The sequence below is a fragment of the Podarcis bocagei genome, assembly GCF_964188305.1.
Source record: "Podarcis bocagei genome assembly, chromosome: 14".
NCBI classification, from domain to species: domain Eukaryota; kingdom Metazoa; phylum Chordata; class Lepidosauria; order Squamata; family Lacertidae; genus Podarcis; species Podarcis bocagei.
Genome location: NC_138139.1, coordinates 3,767,736 through 3,785,790, shown reverse-complemented (window position 1 = coordinate 3,785,790; position 18,055 = coordinate 3,767,736). Strand labels below are relative to the sequence as shown.

Genomic DNA, 18,055 nt, shown 5'->3' with positions numbered 1-18,055 from the left:
AAATCCCCATCAAGTTAAGCAACAGAGCAGGAGTGTTGCTGGACTCCCAATGCCCTTCACCCTCAGCCAGCACAGCTAACATCTGGAGGACCACAGGTCCCCCATTCCCACAGCCAAGCTTGAGAGGTTCTATCATGATGAGTAAAAAGAAATGCCAACAAGGGTATTCTGGTGACTTATTTGCTCTCGCAAAGAACCAAAGTAGAATGGAATATTTCTGCAATCTCGTGAGAATCAAGTCCTATTACATGATCTGTATTCATCATGGCTGAATTCTGATGCTATTTTGTTTTGACTGATACAGTGTGCATTTATCATATATATTATTTGCATTAATATACGGTATATTGTTGTTCACTGCTTTTAGGAACCTTGAGTTAAAAAGTGGTATATAAATAAACCATACCATACCACGAGTTTTTCAGATTTCCAAACAGCAAGCGCAACAGTCAGTGTGTAATGTCTATCTAGACATAGGTTTTCCATTCTGCAGAGTGGCTCCTCTGCCACCTCAAATAGCAGGCATCATAAGCGTCAACACAGGAAAACTGCCCTGCAATTCCTTTAGGTAACTCTTCCCCACTCCAGGATAAATGGAGAAGCAGCATTCATTTCCAACAAGGCGGCATTACATTGAGATCCAGGGTGCACAAGAGCCTTTGATAAGTCAATGGATCTTGACAGTAACTCACACCTACCACCACTTTAACTGCGAACACATACTCTGAAGAGTGCCAGAACTCTTTGTAAGAAAAACACCCAATTAAAACGTATTGTCCTCTTTGTAAAAACACTATTTATTGACTAAGTTCATACACTGACACAAGGGCGGCATTTCCAAGTAAACAGTTTGGAGACAAAAGGGTGTTTTCAACGGTGTTGTGAATAAGCAAAAACTTTTTTAAAAACCATGTCTTCCATGGTCAGCAAAGTGTGTGTTAAGATCTCTGCTACAAGGCAACTGCTTTGAGGATTAACCTATAGGAATTAGTGCATATGCTTAGGTCTGCAGTTTATAGATCCCGTCGCACAAGCGCAGCCAATTTCTGCACACAGGTGAAAAGGCTTCAGAACATGCAGAATTTATATACATATAGAGACTCCTTTTTTTAAAAAAAGTACATAAAGTGAATTTAGTGCTTGTGAAAGGTGCATGGGAGCCTTTTCTGGCCACAAAGCCTGCTGGCTGGGGCTGGTGGGAGCTGTAAGCCAAAGCACCCAGAGGGCGCCCACAAGCAGCAGAGGGCTGTCACCAAGTACAGACTTGTGCCAAGCTCTCCTTCTCCACAGCAGGCAATTCACCACACCAACCATATCCTGACGCCAACATGCTGTGAGTTTCTCCAACCTACATTACTGGTGAGCAAGAAAGCCAGAGTGACATCAGGATATGAGAAAAGGTGTACTGCATGTCATGGGGGGAGGGGGGACTTCAACACTGCAGGAGGGGGCACACCATTTGGGGGCAACAGCCCTGTGTTCCTTACAAAATGCAATTCCAACCTTGATCTCCAGCTTGACTGGAAGGCACCTATTGTTCCAAGGGTGGTTCACCTATAAAAATACGGTTCTTTGTACCCAATCTGGAAATCAGGGCTCTAACACATGCACATCTAAAGCATCCTTAGTTCCTTGTTTCAGAATATCCATCTGTTTCAGAAGCGCAGCCATTCCAGACCAAATATAAAAAGCCCTCTGGCCAAAGAAACTAAGACGACTCAGGCAGTGTCTTTTTTGTGCCAAGGACACCTCTGCAAGCAGGTTATACCCAACATGGGAAACAAAAGAACCTCTGTGTTTATGCAAGAATCAATGAGGTCATGTTGATTTGCTTTTCTTTCGGTCTGGCAAGAAGTGTTTGACCATTTATAGGAAATTGCCATGCACTTTTATTATCAAATAAATGAAACAGTCTTTTATAGCATGGCTTACCTGCGAGGGTTTTGCAGATAAACATTATAATTGTTTTGAGAAGTCATAAAAATATATATTATCTCTTTCCTTAACATTTAAGCATATAAATATTTACTAAGCATCATTTAGGATTAAAAAAAACCCATGGGTGCTTCCTATGATGCTTTGCGATACTGCAGTATAGAACAGGCAGCTATTAAGTGTCAACGTCTAGCCTGGACTTGAAAATTCATTCAGCAGCGAGTAGTCCATTAGGTAAAAGTCCAGAGGCAGGCAGTTCTCCTCCTCGTCCTCCTCCGAATAGGTTTTGATCATGCAAGACGTCATTCCATCAGCACTTTCTTCAGTCTTGGTTGGACTCCAAAACACACCAAAAATAAAATAAAATACTTCACTGTTCGGTCTTCTGCTCCTGTTTCCCATTAAGCTCTTGGTCAATTCTGCTCATCAGACAGAAGGGGGGGGGGGAGTGAAATGTTAAACTCTAATTTCAACCAGGGCGTAGAAATTTAAAATTCTTTGGCGGGGGGAGAGTAATGCTTACTACTTTGCAATTGAAGCAAAACTGTTAGGCACAAGTACAGCAGCAAGTTTCCCCCCAGAATAATGAATTAGAACTTGTAAGGAGAATGCAATGTGACTTTTTAAAAATGACAATTAACAGGAAAATGAAAAAATAGACCACAATACAGTAAGATACCCAGTGCTTTTTTTCTTTAAAAAATATTTTGGTGTACTCTCATTTTCCTACTCATATTGAAATACTGCCCCTCAATGAGACCAAACTTCGATTCACAAAATGTTTGGGGTATGCGTACCCCTGCGTCCCCCCGGGAAAAAAGCAGTGAAGATACCACTTCCTTCATTTATCCTCAATTTATTCAGACCAAGACCTACAACCACACAGAACTGAATCATTGCACGTGACCCTACTGAATGAAATCCCTAGTAGTTTGTGTATAATGACATCTCTCCCTGTTAACTCAACATGTACTTGGGGTCACTGGAGCTCCATGTTGAGTGTTAGACTCTTGTGGCAAACTCAGCTTGGCCAGCATATAGTGGTGTGAAACGTTCCTTACAGTTAGTATATCTAGATGTCTAGGGCTCCAAGAAAGTCAACTTTATAAAGGGTATTTTTGCCTTGAAAAAAACTAATTTCTTAATTTACTGATAGGCAGCCAATGAGGCATGCCAAGTTTTGGAACTGTTGCATCCATACTAAGTTTCTGACCAGTCTTGCTGGGACAGGGCTGGGCACCTGCAGGCTGCAGCTCAGTGACAGAGCACCTGCTTTGTGTGCAGAATCACAAGCATCTCCAGATAGGGCTGGGCATGTCTTTTGCTTTAAATCTTAAAGAGCTACTGCCAGCCAGTGTAGGCAATACTGACCGAGATGAGCTAATGATTTGATTTGGTATGAAGCCTGTTCTCTTCCCTCTCCTTTCCACAGTTGGTGGTGAAGTTTAATATTTAAGTTATGTCAGATTTTTAGAGGAAAGGCAGAAGCAGCAAATCAGAGATCTTCCAAATATCAATGTTTGAAACCCTTCACTGCTCCAAGAAAATGGTATCAAATCTCTTATTCCACCTCTCCCTGGTTTAAGCTATGGTGAAGAACCTCCTCGTCCACAACAGTGGGAAGTTTATTGGGGGTCTGTGTGTTAAGTCAAAGGCCCAGTTTGCATGCAGCATTAAGTCAAACCATGGCTAAGCGTGAATGCAGATACTCCCATTAGAAACTGTGGCTGCTCTGCACCTTCCCAAAAATCAAACCTTAGCTGCAGCTCATGGTTCATCAGGAGAAAGACAAACTATGAGCACAGGTATGAATGCAAATGTTATGAAAAACCATGGCTTAGCTCAGGGTTCCACAACAGCAGCAGGACCAGGAGAGAAGCAAAGCACCTGTGGCCTTCCCTTGAGTACACTCACTCTCAGCCACGGTGTGACATTACATGCAAACCGGGTCAATGAATGGCAGTTGTGGAGGCAAAGACCGACACAGCAAATGAGCAGTGGATTTCAGTGAGCTCATTTTAAATGTAGTCCAAGTTTCATTTTAAGGGGAAAGGGCAGCACTGCTGGGCAGTTCAGACACCAAAAGCTGAGCTTTGCCTCAAAGCAATGCTGTGCCTGATGCAAAAACCTTGTGTGCAACCCATACAGACTGGCTGCGCAAATTCCTTCTAATGCTACAAAGGGTTGAATTAAATGTGGGGAAGCATTTTTGCAATCTGTTTCAGAATCCTGATGTACACATAGCCCAGGTTTATCCTTTTGTTTTGTGATATAGCTCTGAAGAGAGAGTAGGTCTGTCTTGCTAAGTAGCAGTTTGCTCCCTTCTTTGCAAGGGAACAACCCCTCCCCCCAAAAAAAAATCATCTTCACAAATAGGCATTTGGAATCATTATACAGCATGGGCACATTCTGGATCAAGTGAAATTGTTAGTGGCAAGAGTAGCAGTTGGTGCTCTGGACTGGACAATATTTTGTGAAGTGAAGAAGTTGCTGAGATGCGTTTATTAGCAGGCCATGCACTTCTTGAGCACCAGAGAACCCCAGCATGCATGGATAAGACAAAAGAAAAAAAGAAAAAGACATAGCAAATACAGGCAGCAGAAAGCCCTCTTCCCCTTTATGGTGTTCAGCCAGTTTAGACTGTGACAATGCAAATTAAAGCCATTTTGAACTTCAGTGACTGCTGAGTCACAGTCACTCTCCACCTAGAATTAAGAATGTATTTTGCAGCAATTGCTCTCCAACTTCCTAAAGCGGAAAATTGTAGTTCTAGGTTTGACAATTAGCGCTATAATTAGACAGCAAATGCTTTAGCCTTTTGGCTACTCGGCTTCCTTCTGAAGCAACGAGCCATTTGCACAACATTATGTGAACAGCACAGCATAAGCTAGCCAGAGACACACACACACACGATGGCACAATGGGTGCATGTTCATTCATACAAGCAGCAGGCAGCCCAGCAAGCCAAATATATCCCAACATTCAGCACAGTGCAAAGTTGGCTAGATTAGATACAGCCCTGATCAAGATGTGCATATACCTTTTGGGTTTCTTTTTAAATTTTTCTTCTTCATACCTTAGTGGGGAAAATGTTTTTTTAGTAAATAAGATGCAGTTCCGTATACCAGCAAAATCCAGCTAACAGCACCTGTCTTGGGCAAGGGCTTTACACAATAATGCTAAGGTGGACAAAAGTAAAGGCATTTAGTTTCTCTCTAGTAAAAGTACTATGCCTGCTGCAAGATCGCTCTGTGTGCCTCCCTCCCTGCATGAAAAGAACACTCTGCTCCAGCTGCCAGTTGGATTGAAGAGATGAGGGGAGGCACACTCTGCCCAGGGCCACTGGGAGGCTGAACCCCGTGTCCTAAGAAGGCCATCATGGCAAGGAGGAGACCAACCTGGTCCCATTCATTTGGCCAGCAGAGGATGAGCTACTCAAAAACTTTCCTCTTCCCTCCCTATTCAGTTTTCCTTTTGTGTCATGTCTACTAAATTGGCATCCTTGTGTTTTTTAATGTATGTGAAGCACATAGAAAGTGATAGGAAACACTACTATTATAAAATCCTTATCACATTTGTATCCTGCTCTTTCTCCAAAAGTACCTGGGCACCCACTCCCTTTGTGAGGTAGATTAGGCAGAAAGAGAGTGCTTTGCCCAAGGTCATCCAATGAGCTTCATGGCTGAGTAAGGGTTTGAATCTGGGCTATCCCAGTCTGGCAACCAAGAGAGCCATTGTGGTGCAGTGGTTAGGCACACAGCAGGAATCTCTCAGACATATGCTCTTATAACAGCCTTGGAAGACGGGGTGGGGGAGTCACTAGGAAACTGGCTCAAGCAAGCCTCATTTGTAGGATCTTCCAAATTTCAGTTCCCATACCAGATCATTTGCTGCCCAGCACTGTTTAGTCAGCTTCCCTGTTGGTCACTTTAAAACCATTAAAGCAATCCTAAGAGTTTTGGCGTGTGTATGTGTCGTGTGAGTCAAAAGTAAGTACAGACCATCAATAAATAAGTTGTCAACCTCTGAACAAACAGAGGTAATAAAGAGATCGTTCTATCTTCTCTGAGACCTGGGCTTTCTGACCCAGGGCACCCCCATCCCTACCATGCCCACCCCTATCACCCTGTCCCAGTTGTGTTTCTTGGTCACACTAAGCTACCTTTGCACACAAGGCCAAAGGACCAGTGTTTTCTAAGTCCCCAGATGTCTTTTAGGTTCAAGGAAGTTCATAAGGCAATATCACTGGGTTATTAATGAGTAACAATTCTGTTATTTTCTTGAGCAGAGATCACAGTGGGTGGAGGGCTTTTAAAGTCTTGGGCTTTACATAGCTTACCAACCCTAAATCATATACCTAAGCAGCACAACATTTTACTGCTGAACTGAGATAGAGGTCAAAGTCCAGGGGGCATGCCAGAGGCAGCCCCCAAGTCCTTCTGCTCCCTCTGGAGAAACATGTCACCCTTCAGATGTGGCTGAACAACAACCCTTGTCATGTCTGACTACCAGCCATCCTGACTGAGGCTGCTAGGAGTTAGTCTAACAGCATCTAGGAAGTGTATAGCTTCCCCACACCAGCTCTGGCAGTACTACCAATTGCTGTGGGACATAATTATGCCTCCTTGCACATAACCCAACTTATACTGTACCTTCACTTTGACTACCAGCTGCACTGGGAGGAAATATTGGCTGAGGAAAGCATTTTAACTTTTTAAAAAACTCAGAGTGCAGTTATATACATGTCTACCCAGAAGTAAATCCCATAGAGTTCAATGGAGCTTGTGCCAACCAAGTATAGGACTGGAGACTTGGGGAGGGAAGCTGCAGACCTCATTCTCCACTGGAAGAGGAAAAGATCTACTGCTTCTCACTGTAGTGGCTTCACAACACCACCACTGCTGTTAGCACAATGGTGGTGCTCCGACAGTGGTAAGGCTGAATATGGGGTGTGTTGTGGACATGCCAGAGGTGGCAGCAAAGTCACAGAATCACAGAGTTGGAAGGGACCTCCAAGAGTGCAATGCAGTCACAGGATCCCAAGCCCCCTTGTCCCTGGACACAATCACACGTGCACAAAAGGCCCTCAACTATGCCAGCTGGAATCACTTTTGGGCACAGGGGAAAACACTGCTCCTTCAACCTCATAATAGCCACTGTGAGCTGGCAGGGCTCTTCATATAGCGGTGTCTGTTTCCTAAAAGTTTGGATTGCTCTGTTATTGAGCATTTATGCTTCATTTTTGGGATTATGAACATGGAACCAGCAACCTACTGTTTTATGCATTCAGGTATGCCAACGTATTCCATGGGGACAAGTTCTGCCAGCTCTGCCAAAGTAAAGACATATCTGATTTTTTGGCTGAATTTTGAGCTAGAAAAAAAGAACAGAAAAGACACTGTTACTGTTGAAATGCTAAACGTACCAGTTCTGGAAAAAATGAAGTAAGTATTATGGGTGTTACCTAATAAAAGGTTTTGTGATTGCCAGAAGTGTTCTAATGAACCAGGAAGGATGAACAATTATTAATGATTTCAGGTTTTTCCTTAACCTAAAGTTCAATCAAAATATTAAAAAGATGCAATCAACAAGAGAAGCAAGAGGAAAATAACAAAGCCTAGATACTAGCAGACACTGAACGTTGCTAGTGCTCTACTCTAGGTGTAAGCCAGAAAGAAACTCCTAGTGAGTCTGGGATCAGCATTAGAATTAGACTAAAACAGCAAAGTCACAGTTATGCTCAGGTGATTTGAAGAGACAATGAAGGGGAGTGTGTCCCCATACCTGCAGAGACAGGCTCTTGCCATGTTTCCTGGGCAGGAGATAGGAATGGAATGGAGAGCCATTCTGGGACAAGGGCAGAGGTGAACCCATACACCTGCATCCTCAACCTAGTTGCCAGAACAAAGGGGGGTGTCAGGGACATTTGCTTTTGGGGGCTGTTTCAGGCCTCCAAACTGGAGCTTAGTCACCCTGTTATCCAAGCTGCTGAAGAAATGCGAGACGCCTGCCTAGCAAGACATTCAAGATGGACACTAATGACATCTAGTATCCAATATGACTTTTCCTTCTAGGATAGAGAACAGAAACAATTCTATACAGTAGCTCAGTGGAAAAGTATCTGCTTTACACGCAGACGGTCCCTTGCATCCCCTTGGAGGGCTGGGAGGTTCCTGCCTTAAACACAGGAGAACTGCTGGCAGTCAGTGTAGACGATACGGAGCAACATCCTGGCTCAGTATAGCTTTCTAGGTTTTATAGTCCACTCTTCTGAAAGTTTCTTCAGAACTATGCTCAACACTGTGTAAAAACGGGCTCTACCACATTTTCATAGAAGGTTTTTTCTCTTCATGAGAACACGCCACCTTAAGCACCAGCGCTACTTCTGCCCTGGGAGTATGGAACCCAAATCACAAAGGATGTGACAACAGAGCTGTCTTACATCACTTGACAGAAGTAAATAACACTTTAAAAGAATTGTCATGTGTCATGCAGTTGGCTGCAACTCAAATTCTTCTTACCTCCTATCAATCTGTTGGTAACACTTCCTGAGCCAGCCTAGACTAGGCATCTTCCTCCGTGTTGTTGCACCATTTAGGTAAACGATCATGTAGTTCTCTGCTACTAACAATTCTAGTGTGCCAATAACATACCTGTTTGGGGGTGGGAGGAGAGACGGACAGTGAGGTTTCTTGTGCTATCTTCCCCCACCAAGTTTCCTTACGGCCACTTCATCCCTCTCCTGCGCTCTGTTAATCAGGCAGCAGTTCATTTTAAGGAACATGTAAAACTGAGTCAAGAATGAAAGTCAAAATTTTATTTGTAGTCTGAGAGGTCATCACTCACGCGCTTGGCATGAAAAAGGTCTCTAGGCATTCCCTGGCATCTCCCACTGGAAGTGTAGGAGGACTTTGCAAGAGCTAAGGCAGAAGCTTCTTCAGGTTGGGTTAAGGAAAGATCATCATGAGAAGAGGCCTGTTCAATCAGACCAATGGTCTATCTAGCCCAGCACTCTGGCCAGCCAATGTCCCTGCAAGAAAGGGCCACAATGGCCCTCTACTGCTGTCTGCTTCCACCTCCACCACTTGCAAGCATTCTGCCTCTGACATGGGAGGAAACGCAAGGATCAGAGGTCTGACTTGGAATAAGGCAGGTTCATGCATTCATCAAGTACAACTCACTTAAAGAGATTATCCATTAAGTATCTGTAGTTTGGCTGCCCGCTTTCCGGCATGAAGCAAACAGCAAATACAACGATTGCATTTAACCCATCACCATAATAACCTAGAAAGAAGAAGAAAAATCTAATTGTTATGCTTTTTCTTCAGGCATCCTGCAATTCTTTTTTGGGGGGGTGGGGGACTGTCACTATTCTCACCTCCATGACTGATAACTTTCTTATATGGCTCAATTGCCTTCATATCCACCCTGTGATCTTGTTCTCCAATCCGAAACATCCGCCATCGCCGTTCCTCCTCTTTTTCATCTGATGCTGCATATTCTTGTAACGATCCTTTTTGAATCACATCTGTAGTTTTCGGCTTTGGAAGATCATCTGCTCAGAGATTTTTGTTTTTGTTTTTAAAAAAGGAATTACAATACTGTTACAGTGAATCACAGATTAGACAAAGTAGGTTCGTTGCTTCCCTGTATGCCCCAAATCTTCAAAAGTTCTGTGCCCATTATATTGAAGGAAGTGTCAAGAAACGTATCTACAAATTGTTTGGGTTGCATTTTGACTAAGCAGTTAAGCAGTGATTGTGCTGAGTTGCTTTTAAATGGAAAGAACATAGCTGTGATTCCTTTCCAAACCCGTAAATATATATTGAAGCTTAAACAACTAGTCCTCTGATCAGATAAGAATCTATTTTGGTAAATCATCGCTGTCCCCTGTAAAAGAGACCACAGTCTTGAGGTGGATATACCTTTAATCAGGCAATGATTACATATATGCAATTAGTTCAATACAACACTTATTTTGATATTCCAAATCAGTTTGTGGATTAGGATAATGCCCAAACCCTTTGATCAGTTGACAGCCCTAGATATCTACCCTTCACCTATTATTTCCCCATTGATTTTAGTGAATCATCTCAACACAATGATTAGTGACAGACATGCAAAATAGAGATTTCAATCCAAACTAAGCAGGACTTGGGAAGTGTCCTGAAGAATACATCATCCTCACGGCTTTGTCAAATTAATTTCAGTAACACAAACCTTACCACAGAGGTGTGAAAAAACTACTGCAGCATGTTAGTAGTTTGTTTCCAAGACAGAGTTGTTAATGGAAACTATCCTTCCAGGAAAACGCAGACAGCCGCATTAAAGAGAAGAGAAAAGACAGAAACCTTATTCCAACAACGAACAACTCCAGCCTCTCTTCAGCCCAGCGAACTGCTAAGTCTAAGTACCTAGAGCTGCGAACTTCTCACCCCACATTTGAAAAGCTCATACAAATAAGCAATATGCCACCACAGTCATCGGCTGCAGGATGCACCAAAGCTGAAGTCTAGTCTCTTGCTTTGAGCAACTCAATAACTTTGAAGTAAAGAGGCCCCTTTCTGAAATCTCTACTGAACCATTGGTACACAATTGATTCAAGAGCTATCATCAGTGTCAGTTTTGTACCAGCTGGAAAATCCTGTGCTGAGCAAAAATAACTTCTGTTCCCCTTCATATCAGTAGCATTTGTTTATAAATTAAACTAAAGACGCCACTAGCAGCCTTGAAGCAAAGCGGTAGCTATGTCAGTTTGAAAAAAACAAGCATACAATTACAAAACAACTAACTACCACCTGCTTTTAGAACTTCCACCCTATACATTTTACTAGCTGGCACAGCAATGCCCACAGTGTCCTACCCCAACCTGACAGATGTGAGCAGGCTCTGGTTGCTGGGCCCTTAGATTCTAGCTTTAAAAAAAAGCAGATCACACGATCCAAAGTTCTGCCCATGCCAGCTGTACACAATTTGATATGGAGGACTTTTATCATACTTGCAAACAGGCCACAGCAGGCTACAGAAACCAGCAGCAGTGACCAGAAACCCAGTGGGCCACCCACCACACAGAACAGCTCCACTGATCAACAATGCTGACAAAAGAAACAGAGGAAATAGATATGCACAAGGCTTAGACAGAGTCAAGTCTTACCTTCCCATTCAAACTCATTGCTATTTTCAGACGGTGTGTCCATATCGTCCAGATCAATATCCCCGCTCTCATCCAAGTCAGACAAAATTGATTCTTCACTGCAATCCAGAGTTAAGTTTATATTTGGAGCCAATAGTTTCTTCTTAACTTTGTTGCCATTCACTTCTAATAAATTGAAAAGGGAAGTTTATTCTTTAAGACATGTTAAAGCCAGTGACGGCCATACACCCCCACCAAATACAGATTAAGTTATTAAAAGAAACAGAATGATGAAAGCATACTCCAAGACCATGTAAACCAAACTCAAACATTAGTAAGTGAAAACTTTTTTAAACAAACAGCATAAGCATTATGCTACAGTTTCAATCGCCCTTTTTAAAGAGGTGTAGCTAACATACTGTGTATAGTTCTGCAAACAGTTCATTATATACTAATGCAGTGCTGAACTAGATGGAGCAATGGTATGATTTAGTATAAGGCAGCCCTCTATGCTCCTACTATTTGACAAACAGGAGTCACTCAGAAGAGTGAGTAGCGGCCTTCTCTTACAGTTAAACAGTCAAAACTTTCCTACGTAAAAAATAAAAAATATAAAAAAGACTGCAGATTGTCCCTTAAAGATCTGAGCAAATAAATAGTATCTTCCATCCTTGAATATTTAATCCAGAGCAGTTTATTTTCCAGTTTCATTTTCTGTCTGATTTACCCAGCATCAAAAGTGGCCAACAAAACAGAGGGGGCCACGGGGAATGCAGGACCACAAAATGGTGCAAGTATAACCCCCTGTCAGCCACCCATCAGTGGAGAAAAGGCACTTGCCTCAGCCACCCCTGCACTTGCTCCCAGAGAAAAGCCATTTGAACATCTCCTCTGTACTGAATGAATGGGATGATAGATGCCCAATCCTGTTTTCAGGAGTGGGGGAGTGCCCGATGTAGAGGAGGCTGAGGCAGTGCGAACAGGAACTGTGCAGGAACAGCAAATAGTTTCTCAGGCATTATTGATTTTTAAGGGGATATTTACCTACACCTTTACCAAGTTATGGGCACACTGGCACCTGCAGGTCCCACACGGGTGACCCCTGGGGAAGAGTAGGAATGAGAAACCTGTGGCCCCCCAGATGCTAATGGACTCCACCTCCCATGCTGACTAGGGATTATGTGAACTGAAGTCCAAAGTCATATGTAGAACCATATATTCCTTTATACTAAACTTACCAGGTTGGTCCCCTCTTTCAGCAGGATCTGACATATCATCAATATGGTCATCTTCTGGTAGAGGTCTGGGACAGTAAAAAACAAAGAGGAAACAATGAGGAATGGTGCTCAGCAGAGATTGGGGGGGGGACCCAGTAGAAAAATCTTTCCTCACCCCCCTCCATCTTTCACATCTCTATCAGTGCCCAATCACTTCTTACACAGCATCCAGACACCAGCTTTGGGTGGATCTGTAGCTTATTGACCGACTGAACCCAAAGAGTACTCTTAATGGTTCCTCATCATCCTGGAAAAAAGTGACAAGTGGTTCTGCAGGGTTCTGTCCTGGGCCTGTTGTTGTTCAACAACTTAAAAAACAACTTGGATGAAGGAATTAAGGGGATGCTCATCAAATTTGCAGATGACACCAAACTGGGAGGGGTAGCTAATGCCGCAGAAGACAGAATCAGAATTCAAAATAACCCTAACAGACTGGAGAACTGGGTGCAAGCTAGCAAAATTAATTTCAATAGGGACAAATGTAAGGCTCTGCATTTAGGCAGGAAGAACCAGATGCACAAATATAGGATGGGGGACACCTGGCTTACTAGGAGTACATGTGAAAAGCATCTAGGGGTCTTAGTGGACCACAAGCGGAACATGAGTCAATAGGATGGGCAGCAAAAAATGCTAATGCTATTCTAGCCTGCATCAAGAGTAGTGTCCAGATCAAGGGAAGTAATAGTACCACTCTATTCTGCCTTGGTCAGACCACATCTGGAATACTGCGTTCAATTCTGGGCACCACAATTTAAGGAGGATATTGACAATCTGGAACATGTGCAGAGAGGGCAACCAAGATGATCAAGGCTCTGGGAAGCAAGTCTTATGAGAAATGGTTGAAGGAGTTGGGGATGTTTAGCCCGGAAGAGGAGACTGAGGGAGATATGATAGCCATCGTCAAATATCTGAAGGGCTATCACATGAAAGTTGGAGCAGGCTTGTTTTCTCCTGCTCTGGAGGGTACAACCAGAACCATTGGCTTCAAGTTATAAGAAAGGAGATTCCAACTGAGCATCATAAAGAACTTTCTGGTGGTAAAAGCTGTTCTACAGTGGAACAGACTCCCACAAGAGGTGGTGGACTCTCCTTCCTTGGAGGTTTTTAAGCAGAGATTGGATGACCATCTGTCATGAATGCTTTAGCTACGATTCTTGTATTGTAGGGGTTGGACTAGATGACCCCTGGGTTCCCTTCTCACTCTACAATTCTACAAAATGTGACGCAAGCCCCAAAGAGTTAGCAACTGGGATTTAACCAACCCTTGTGGTAGTCAGTGCTAGGCACACACCAAATTGTGTGCTGCAGAAAATTCAGCCTGATGAGTCACAGGATTCCTATTTTTAAAAAAAATCATAACCTATACCTAGATGGCCCATCAAGGTGGCTGAATGTCTGCACACTGGCATTCCAACTCTAAGGGCTAAAGAGCTGCAACAGCTGGTGAGCAGCTTGCATCAGCCTTGGCAGTGCCAGACCATCCTGCAATAAGAAAGAATGTCCTGCCCATTATATCAGGTGAGGAGAGTTGCAGGGCAGGGCAGAAAAAAGATCAGGGAGGGAAGGACCTCAAATGAACAAAATGAAATGGAGAACAGTCTCCAGTGCTCAGTGGTGCAAAACTCTTAATTGTAGGTTAGAATGCTTTGGAGTAAAACACTCCTTCAGGACCTTGAAAAGTTGCAAGCTCTTTAAAATCTCAAGACACAGTTTGAAAAAAAAAATGGTAAAGCAAAATTTTATTACCTCTATGCTGAACCTCTGCAGTCAGGTTCAAATCATGTGGCAAGTGTGTATATGTACACAAGACAAGAATGTATGTGCAAAGATAAACTGCGCATTTTTCCTGAGCCTGCTTTTGAAATAATGTAATTTAAATTCATAGCTGAATATGTAAAATATCCCCAACATAAAAAGAGGGCAGAAGATGAGGCTTACACAGCCATATGAACACAGAACACACAGGAAGCAGTACCTCCCTTGGCTACAACTGACAAACACCTTTTAGGGACAAGCCAAACTCCACTTTCTGAAGATATGCTCCAGAGCAAATCAAGCCCTGCCACAGCTACTCCTTACCTTGGAAAGTCTTCATCTTGCCACTCTTCTTTAAGTTCAACTCCTTCCATCCTCAGTGTCGCCTCAATGGCTGATGCAGATTCTACGTGATCCAGAATTCCTGCTTCGTGTTAGATCTTAGGCAAGAACTGCAAAGTATTTTGAAAGTGTTTGCTCAGCAATTGAAATTCCAGTACTCATGAGCTGATCTATCTTCCTAAGAATCATAGCTATAAGCAGATGAGTAACATAAATGAGAAACAGCAATACGAGGACACAAATCTGAGGGCAAAGCAAAGAGGCATGGGTTTGTCTGAACAATCCCATAACCTACTATATACCGTATTTTTCGCTCTATAAGACACACCAGACCACAAGATGCACCTAGTTTTTGGAGGAGGAAAACAAGAAAAAAAAAATCTGAATCTCAGAAGCCAGAACAGCAAGAGGGATCGCTGCGCAGTGAAAGCAGCAATCCCTCTTGCTGTTCTGGCTTCTGGGATAGCTGCGCTGCCTGCATTCGCTCCTTAAGACGCACACACATTTCCCGTTACCTTTTAGGAGGGGAAAAGTGAGTCTTATAGAGCAAAAAATATGGTATTTTATGTGAAAGTTTCCTAAGAGTGGCTTTATGCAACTTTTTGAAACTTTCTCCACTTTTCATGGTAAGCTCCACTATCCAAGACATACTACGTATGAAGGAAGAAAGTCACTAAGTAATAGCAGTCCTGAAGTATGGAGGTATTTAGTAAAGTCTGTGGTTTACATAATTATGATTTGGCAACGTATACCTCCCACATTACACTGGCAACATCCCAAATGCTCTTTCAGTAGAAAGAGCAGCTTCAACAGTTCTACCTGCTGTGGTCAGTACAGTGTCATCCTTTTACAAAAGACCAGACTTCCCTGCAAGTGAAGGATTACCATCCCACCACCTCCCATGGCACCTAGAGAGCCTTGGTCACCTGGGCAAAGTCAGCCAACCCACCCCACATGCACACACAAATTATTGCCAGAGATTTAGATTCTGCTGCCACAGAGTGATTTGAATGTCTCTGAGCAACCAACCAGCCTCCTACCTCCCCACCAGCCTTTCCAGAGGAATTACCTTGGATACTGTTATGATAAGGCGCTTGGGCAGCTTCAAGCAACGGCAATGAAGCTGAGACACTCCTTGGGGGCAGGGGTTGCCAGGATAAGTCTGTGGAAGGTAGGTTGGCTTGACCAGTAGGCTAGGCAAACAAAAGACAACCCACCTCCCAAGGAGAATCCCCAATAAAGTCCATTGCCTGGCTTTGCAAACCTTGAAGGAAAAAAATTCTAGCAAGTTATGCACCCTTTTGTTGTTTAATCATGTCTCACTCTTTGTAACCCCATGGACCAGAGTACACCAGGCACTCCTGTCTTCCACTGTATGCACCCTTAGGAGAACAGTTAAAGCTGCCAACTAGGAAGCCAAGCTGAAGATTTCGTAATTGCTCAACTCCACCCAGCACATCACAAGCAATGTTGCTTACAGTTGACAGATAGTGTTTTGGCTGTGTGCCTTACAACATAACCCAACAACTTGTTGCTTAATAAAACACTCACTTAACAGCCTCCAGGAACAAAAAAACACAAAGCTATAGAGGTGAAATAGCAAGTTATTCATGTACTTTGAATATATGATGTGTGAATTGTTTTCCTTTGAGGATCACATTTAATTCTTCATGAAAAAGTCACAACAGCATTGGAGGTTATTCCTAATAAGCCATAGGATTTTGACACTTTGAACTGAGATAACTGCATAGGATATCACATACAAGGCTATCAAGTTCAGTCACATTTAACACTGATAAATTATTATAGCTTGAGTTTTTGTACAAGATTACATAAAATGCCATTCTTAATATTGCAGAATTTCAAAACTCAAATTGAAACTCATCCTAAGAAGTCAAGATATGCAGAACAAGTCACTTTGGCTCAATAACTGAACAACATATATCCTTTCTTGTGACACTGGACAAGCTCAAAAGGCAATTAACTATGCTGAAAAATACACATCACTAATCCCACAATTCCTACCATTGCTAAACCTAGTTCACTGCATAGTCATGAGATCCCAATTTTACCTTTATTTCTACATTATTTCCATCAAAAGCCAGGTTTTCGTTCCTTCCTTCTTAACCTGCAGGGTTCCCCCCCATTTCTCATCTTTAAGATCACAAAATCCCATTCCTTTCTTTATGCAGCAGAATTGCACACAACCCCTGTCCTGCCCCATGTTCACACTTAAAACTCCCAAGGAGCTCATTTTACACAAGCTTAATAGCAGGCCCTATTCAGCTCAGCAGGTCTTACTTCCAGGTAAGCAAGCTTGCACAGGATCAGACTATGTGAACACATAAGAGTATAATCTATGGCTTTTCAAACTGTGGGTGGGTATTTTGTTTTTGTCTCTTTACCTTTAGATATGCTGCATATTTTTGTGTTTTTATATTGTAAACTGCTCTATGATCCTCAGCTGAAGGGCAGTATAGGTATTAAATAAATAAATAAAATGCACTTAGGACTTCAGTGAAAGCTATTCAAGCCAATATACGAACCATAATTATTAGTGGAGGTTGTTACAATTTTATCCCACCTTTCCTCCAAGGAACTCAAGGCAGCTTACATAGCGCCCCCCCAAAAAAAACCCCTGGTGAGGTGAGGCTGCGAGTGTGTGACTGTCCCCCAAGGTCACCCAGTGAGCTTCATGACTGAGAGGGGATTGGAATCCTGGTGTCCCAGGTCCTAGTCTGACAATCTACTACTTATTTTCTCAGTGCTCTTGGTTAGAACATGGGGAGGGCTTCTTGCTGCCCCCCTCGATTCCTGTTCAAATGCTTACATCTGCATGCTAGGGTTGCCACCGGTCCTGTATAATACAGGATTGTCACCTATTCCAATGGAAAATGCTACATCCTGTATTGTTACAGTTTTGCCCTGTACTTCAGGTCTTCTCTCTCTCCAAGTGCACGTGTTGGAAAGGTTGTGGGAAAGGCCATGTATTTATTTAAGCTCTGGGTAGCCAAGCACAGGCAGATTTACAATTTCGTGTGTGTGTGTGTGTGTGTGTGTGTGCGCGCGCGCGCGTGCCTGTCTGACGAAGTCCAGAGGGGCATCCTGTGAGGCTGCAACAGACTGAAGTCACTTCAGTAACAGATGGGGGGGGGAACCGTCCCCCAGCCGCCCCACCCTGTCCTGTATTTTGCCAAAACAAAGGTGGCAGCCCTGCACGCTTCCCAGTTTTATAAGTATTTCAACGAATAAACAGATATACGTCAGCAATGACAACAACTATCCAGATTATTGGGGGGGGAGGGTTGAATGTGAAGCGACAGAGGGAGCCCCCCCCCTCATTTCCTGCTCCGAAGCTTCTGTGCGCGTCAATTTCCCTTAGCCCCCCCCCCAATTAAAACCCCCTCCAGGCGCCCCATCCCATAATATCTCCCCAGCCTCCCGCCCCAATACTCACCAGTCCCCCTCCGTTCCGGCCTGCCTTTCCTCGCCCTCCCCCCACAGATGTTCCTCAAGGGACGACCCTGCCCCGGAAGCAAACGCCACCGGACAGGAAGCGGCGGCGCCGCCACCCAAAAGCGGACGAGGCGAAAAGAAAACGGGGTTCTTCGAC

General features: G+C 43.4%; 1 protein-coding gene across 3 annotated transcripts; it reads right to left on the bottom strand.

Annotated features, from left to right (window-relative positions):
• Nucleotides 1–773: 773 nt before the first annotated feature.
• Nucleotides 774–18,035, bottom strand: BNIP2 (BCL2 interacting protein 2). 3 transcript variants are annotated; one of them, XM_081170692.1, is made up of 11 exons: nt 17,900–18,033; nt 14,425–14,552; nt 12,307–12,371; nt 11,090–11,254; nt 9,314–9,490; nt 9,117–9,219; nt 8,457–8,588; nt 7,400–7,486; nt 7,210–7,308; nt 4,976–5,011; nt 774–2,354 (listed from the first exon to the last, which is right to left on the bottom strand). In XM_081170692.1, the coding sequence occupies exons 2-11, from the start codon at nt 14,472–14,474 to the stop codon at nt 2,306–2,308; spliced, it is 963 nt and encodes a 320-aa protein (XP_081026818.1). In that variant the 5' UTR covers nt 14,475–14,552; nt 17,900–18,033; the 3' UTR covers nt 774–2,305. The 3 variants fall into 3 exon arrangements, with proteins under 3 accessions (XP_081026818.1, XP_081026819.1, XP_081026820.1); XM_081170693.1 differs by lacking the exon at nt 4,976–5,011 and having other exon boundaries at nt 17,900–18,032; XM_081170694.1 differs by lacking the exons at nt 774–2,354; nt 4,976–5,011; nt 7,210–7,308; nt 7,400–7,486 and adding an exon at nt 7,598–7,826 and having other exon boundaries at nt 17,900–18,035.
• Between the last annotated feature and the right edge of the window lie 20 nt (nt 18,036–18,055).

Coding starts and splice junctions, on each gene's coding strand:
- BNIP2 (XM_081170692.1), bottom strand. CDS start 14,474: ATGGAAGGAGTTGAACTTAAAGAAGAGTGGCAAGATGAAGACTTTCCA. Junction 9,220..9,313: donor GAAAGTTATCAGTCATGGAG/GTGAGAATAGTG, acceptor TCTTCTTTCTAG/GTTATTATGGTGATGGGTTA. Junction 8,589..9,116: donor TTAATGGATAATCTCTTTAA/GTGAGTTGTACT, acceptor ACCCCCAAACAG/GTATGTTATTGGCACACTAG.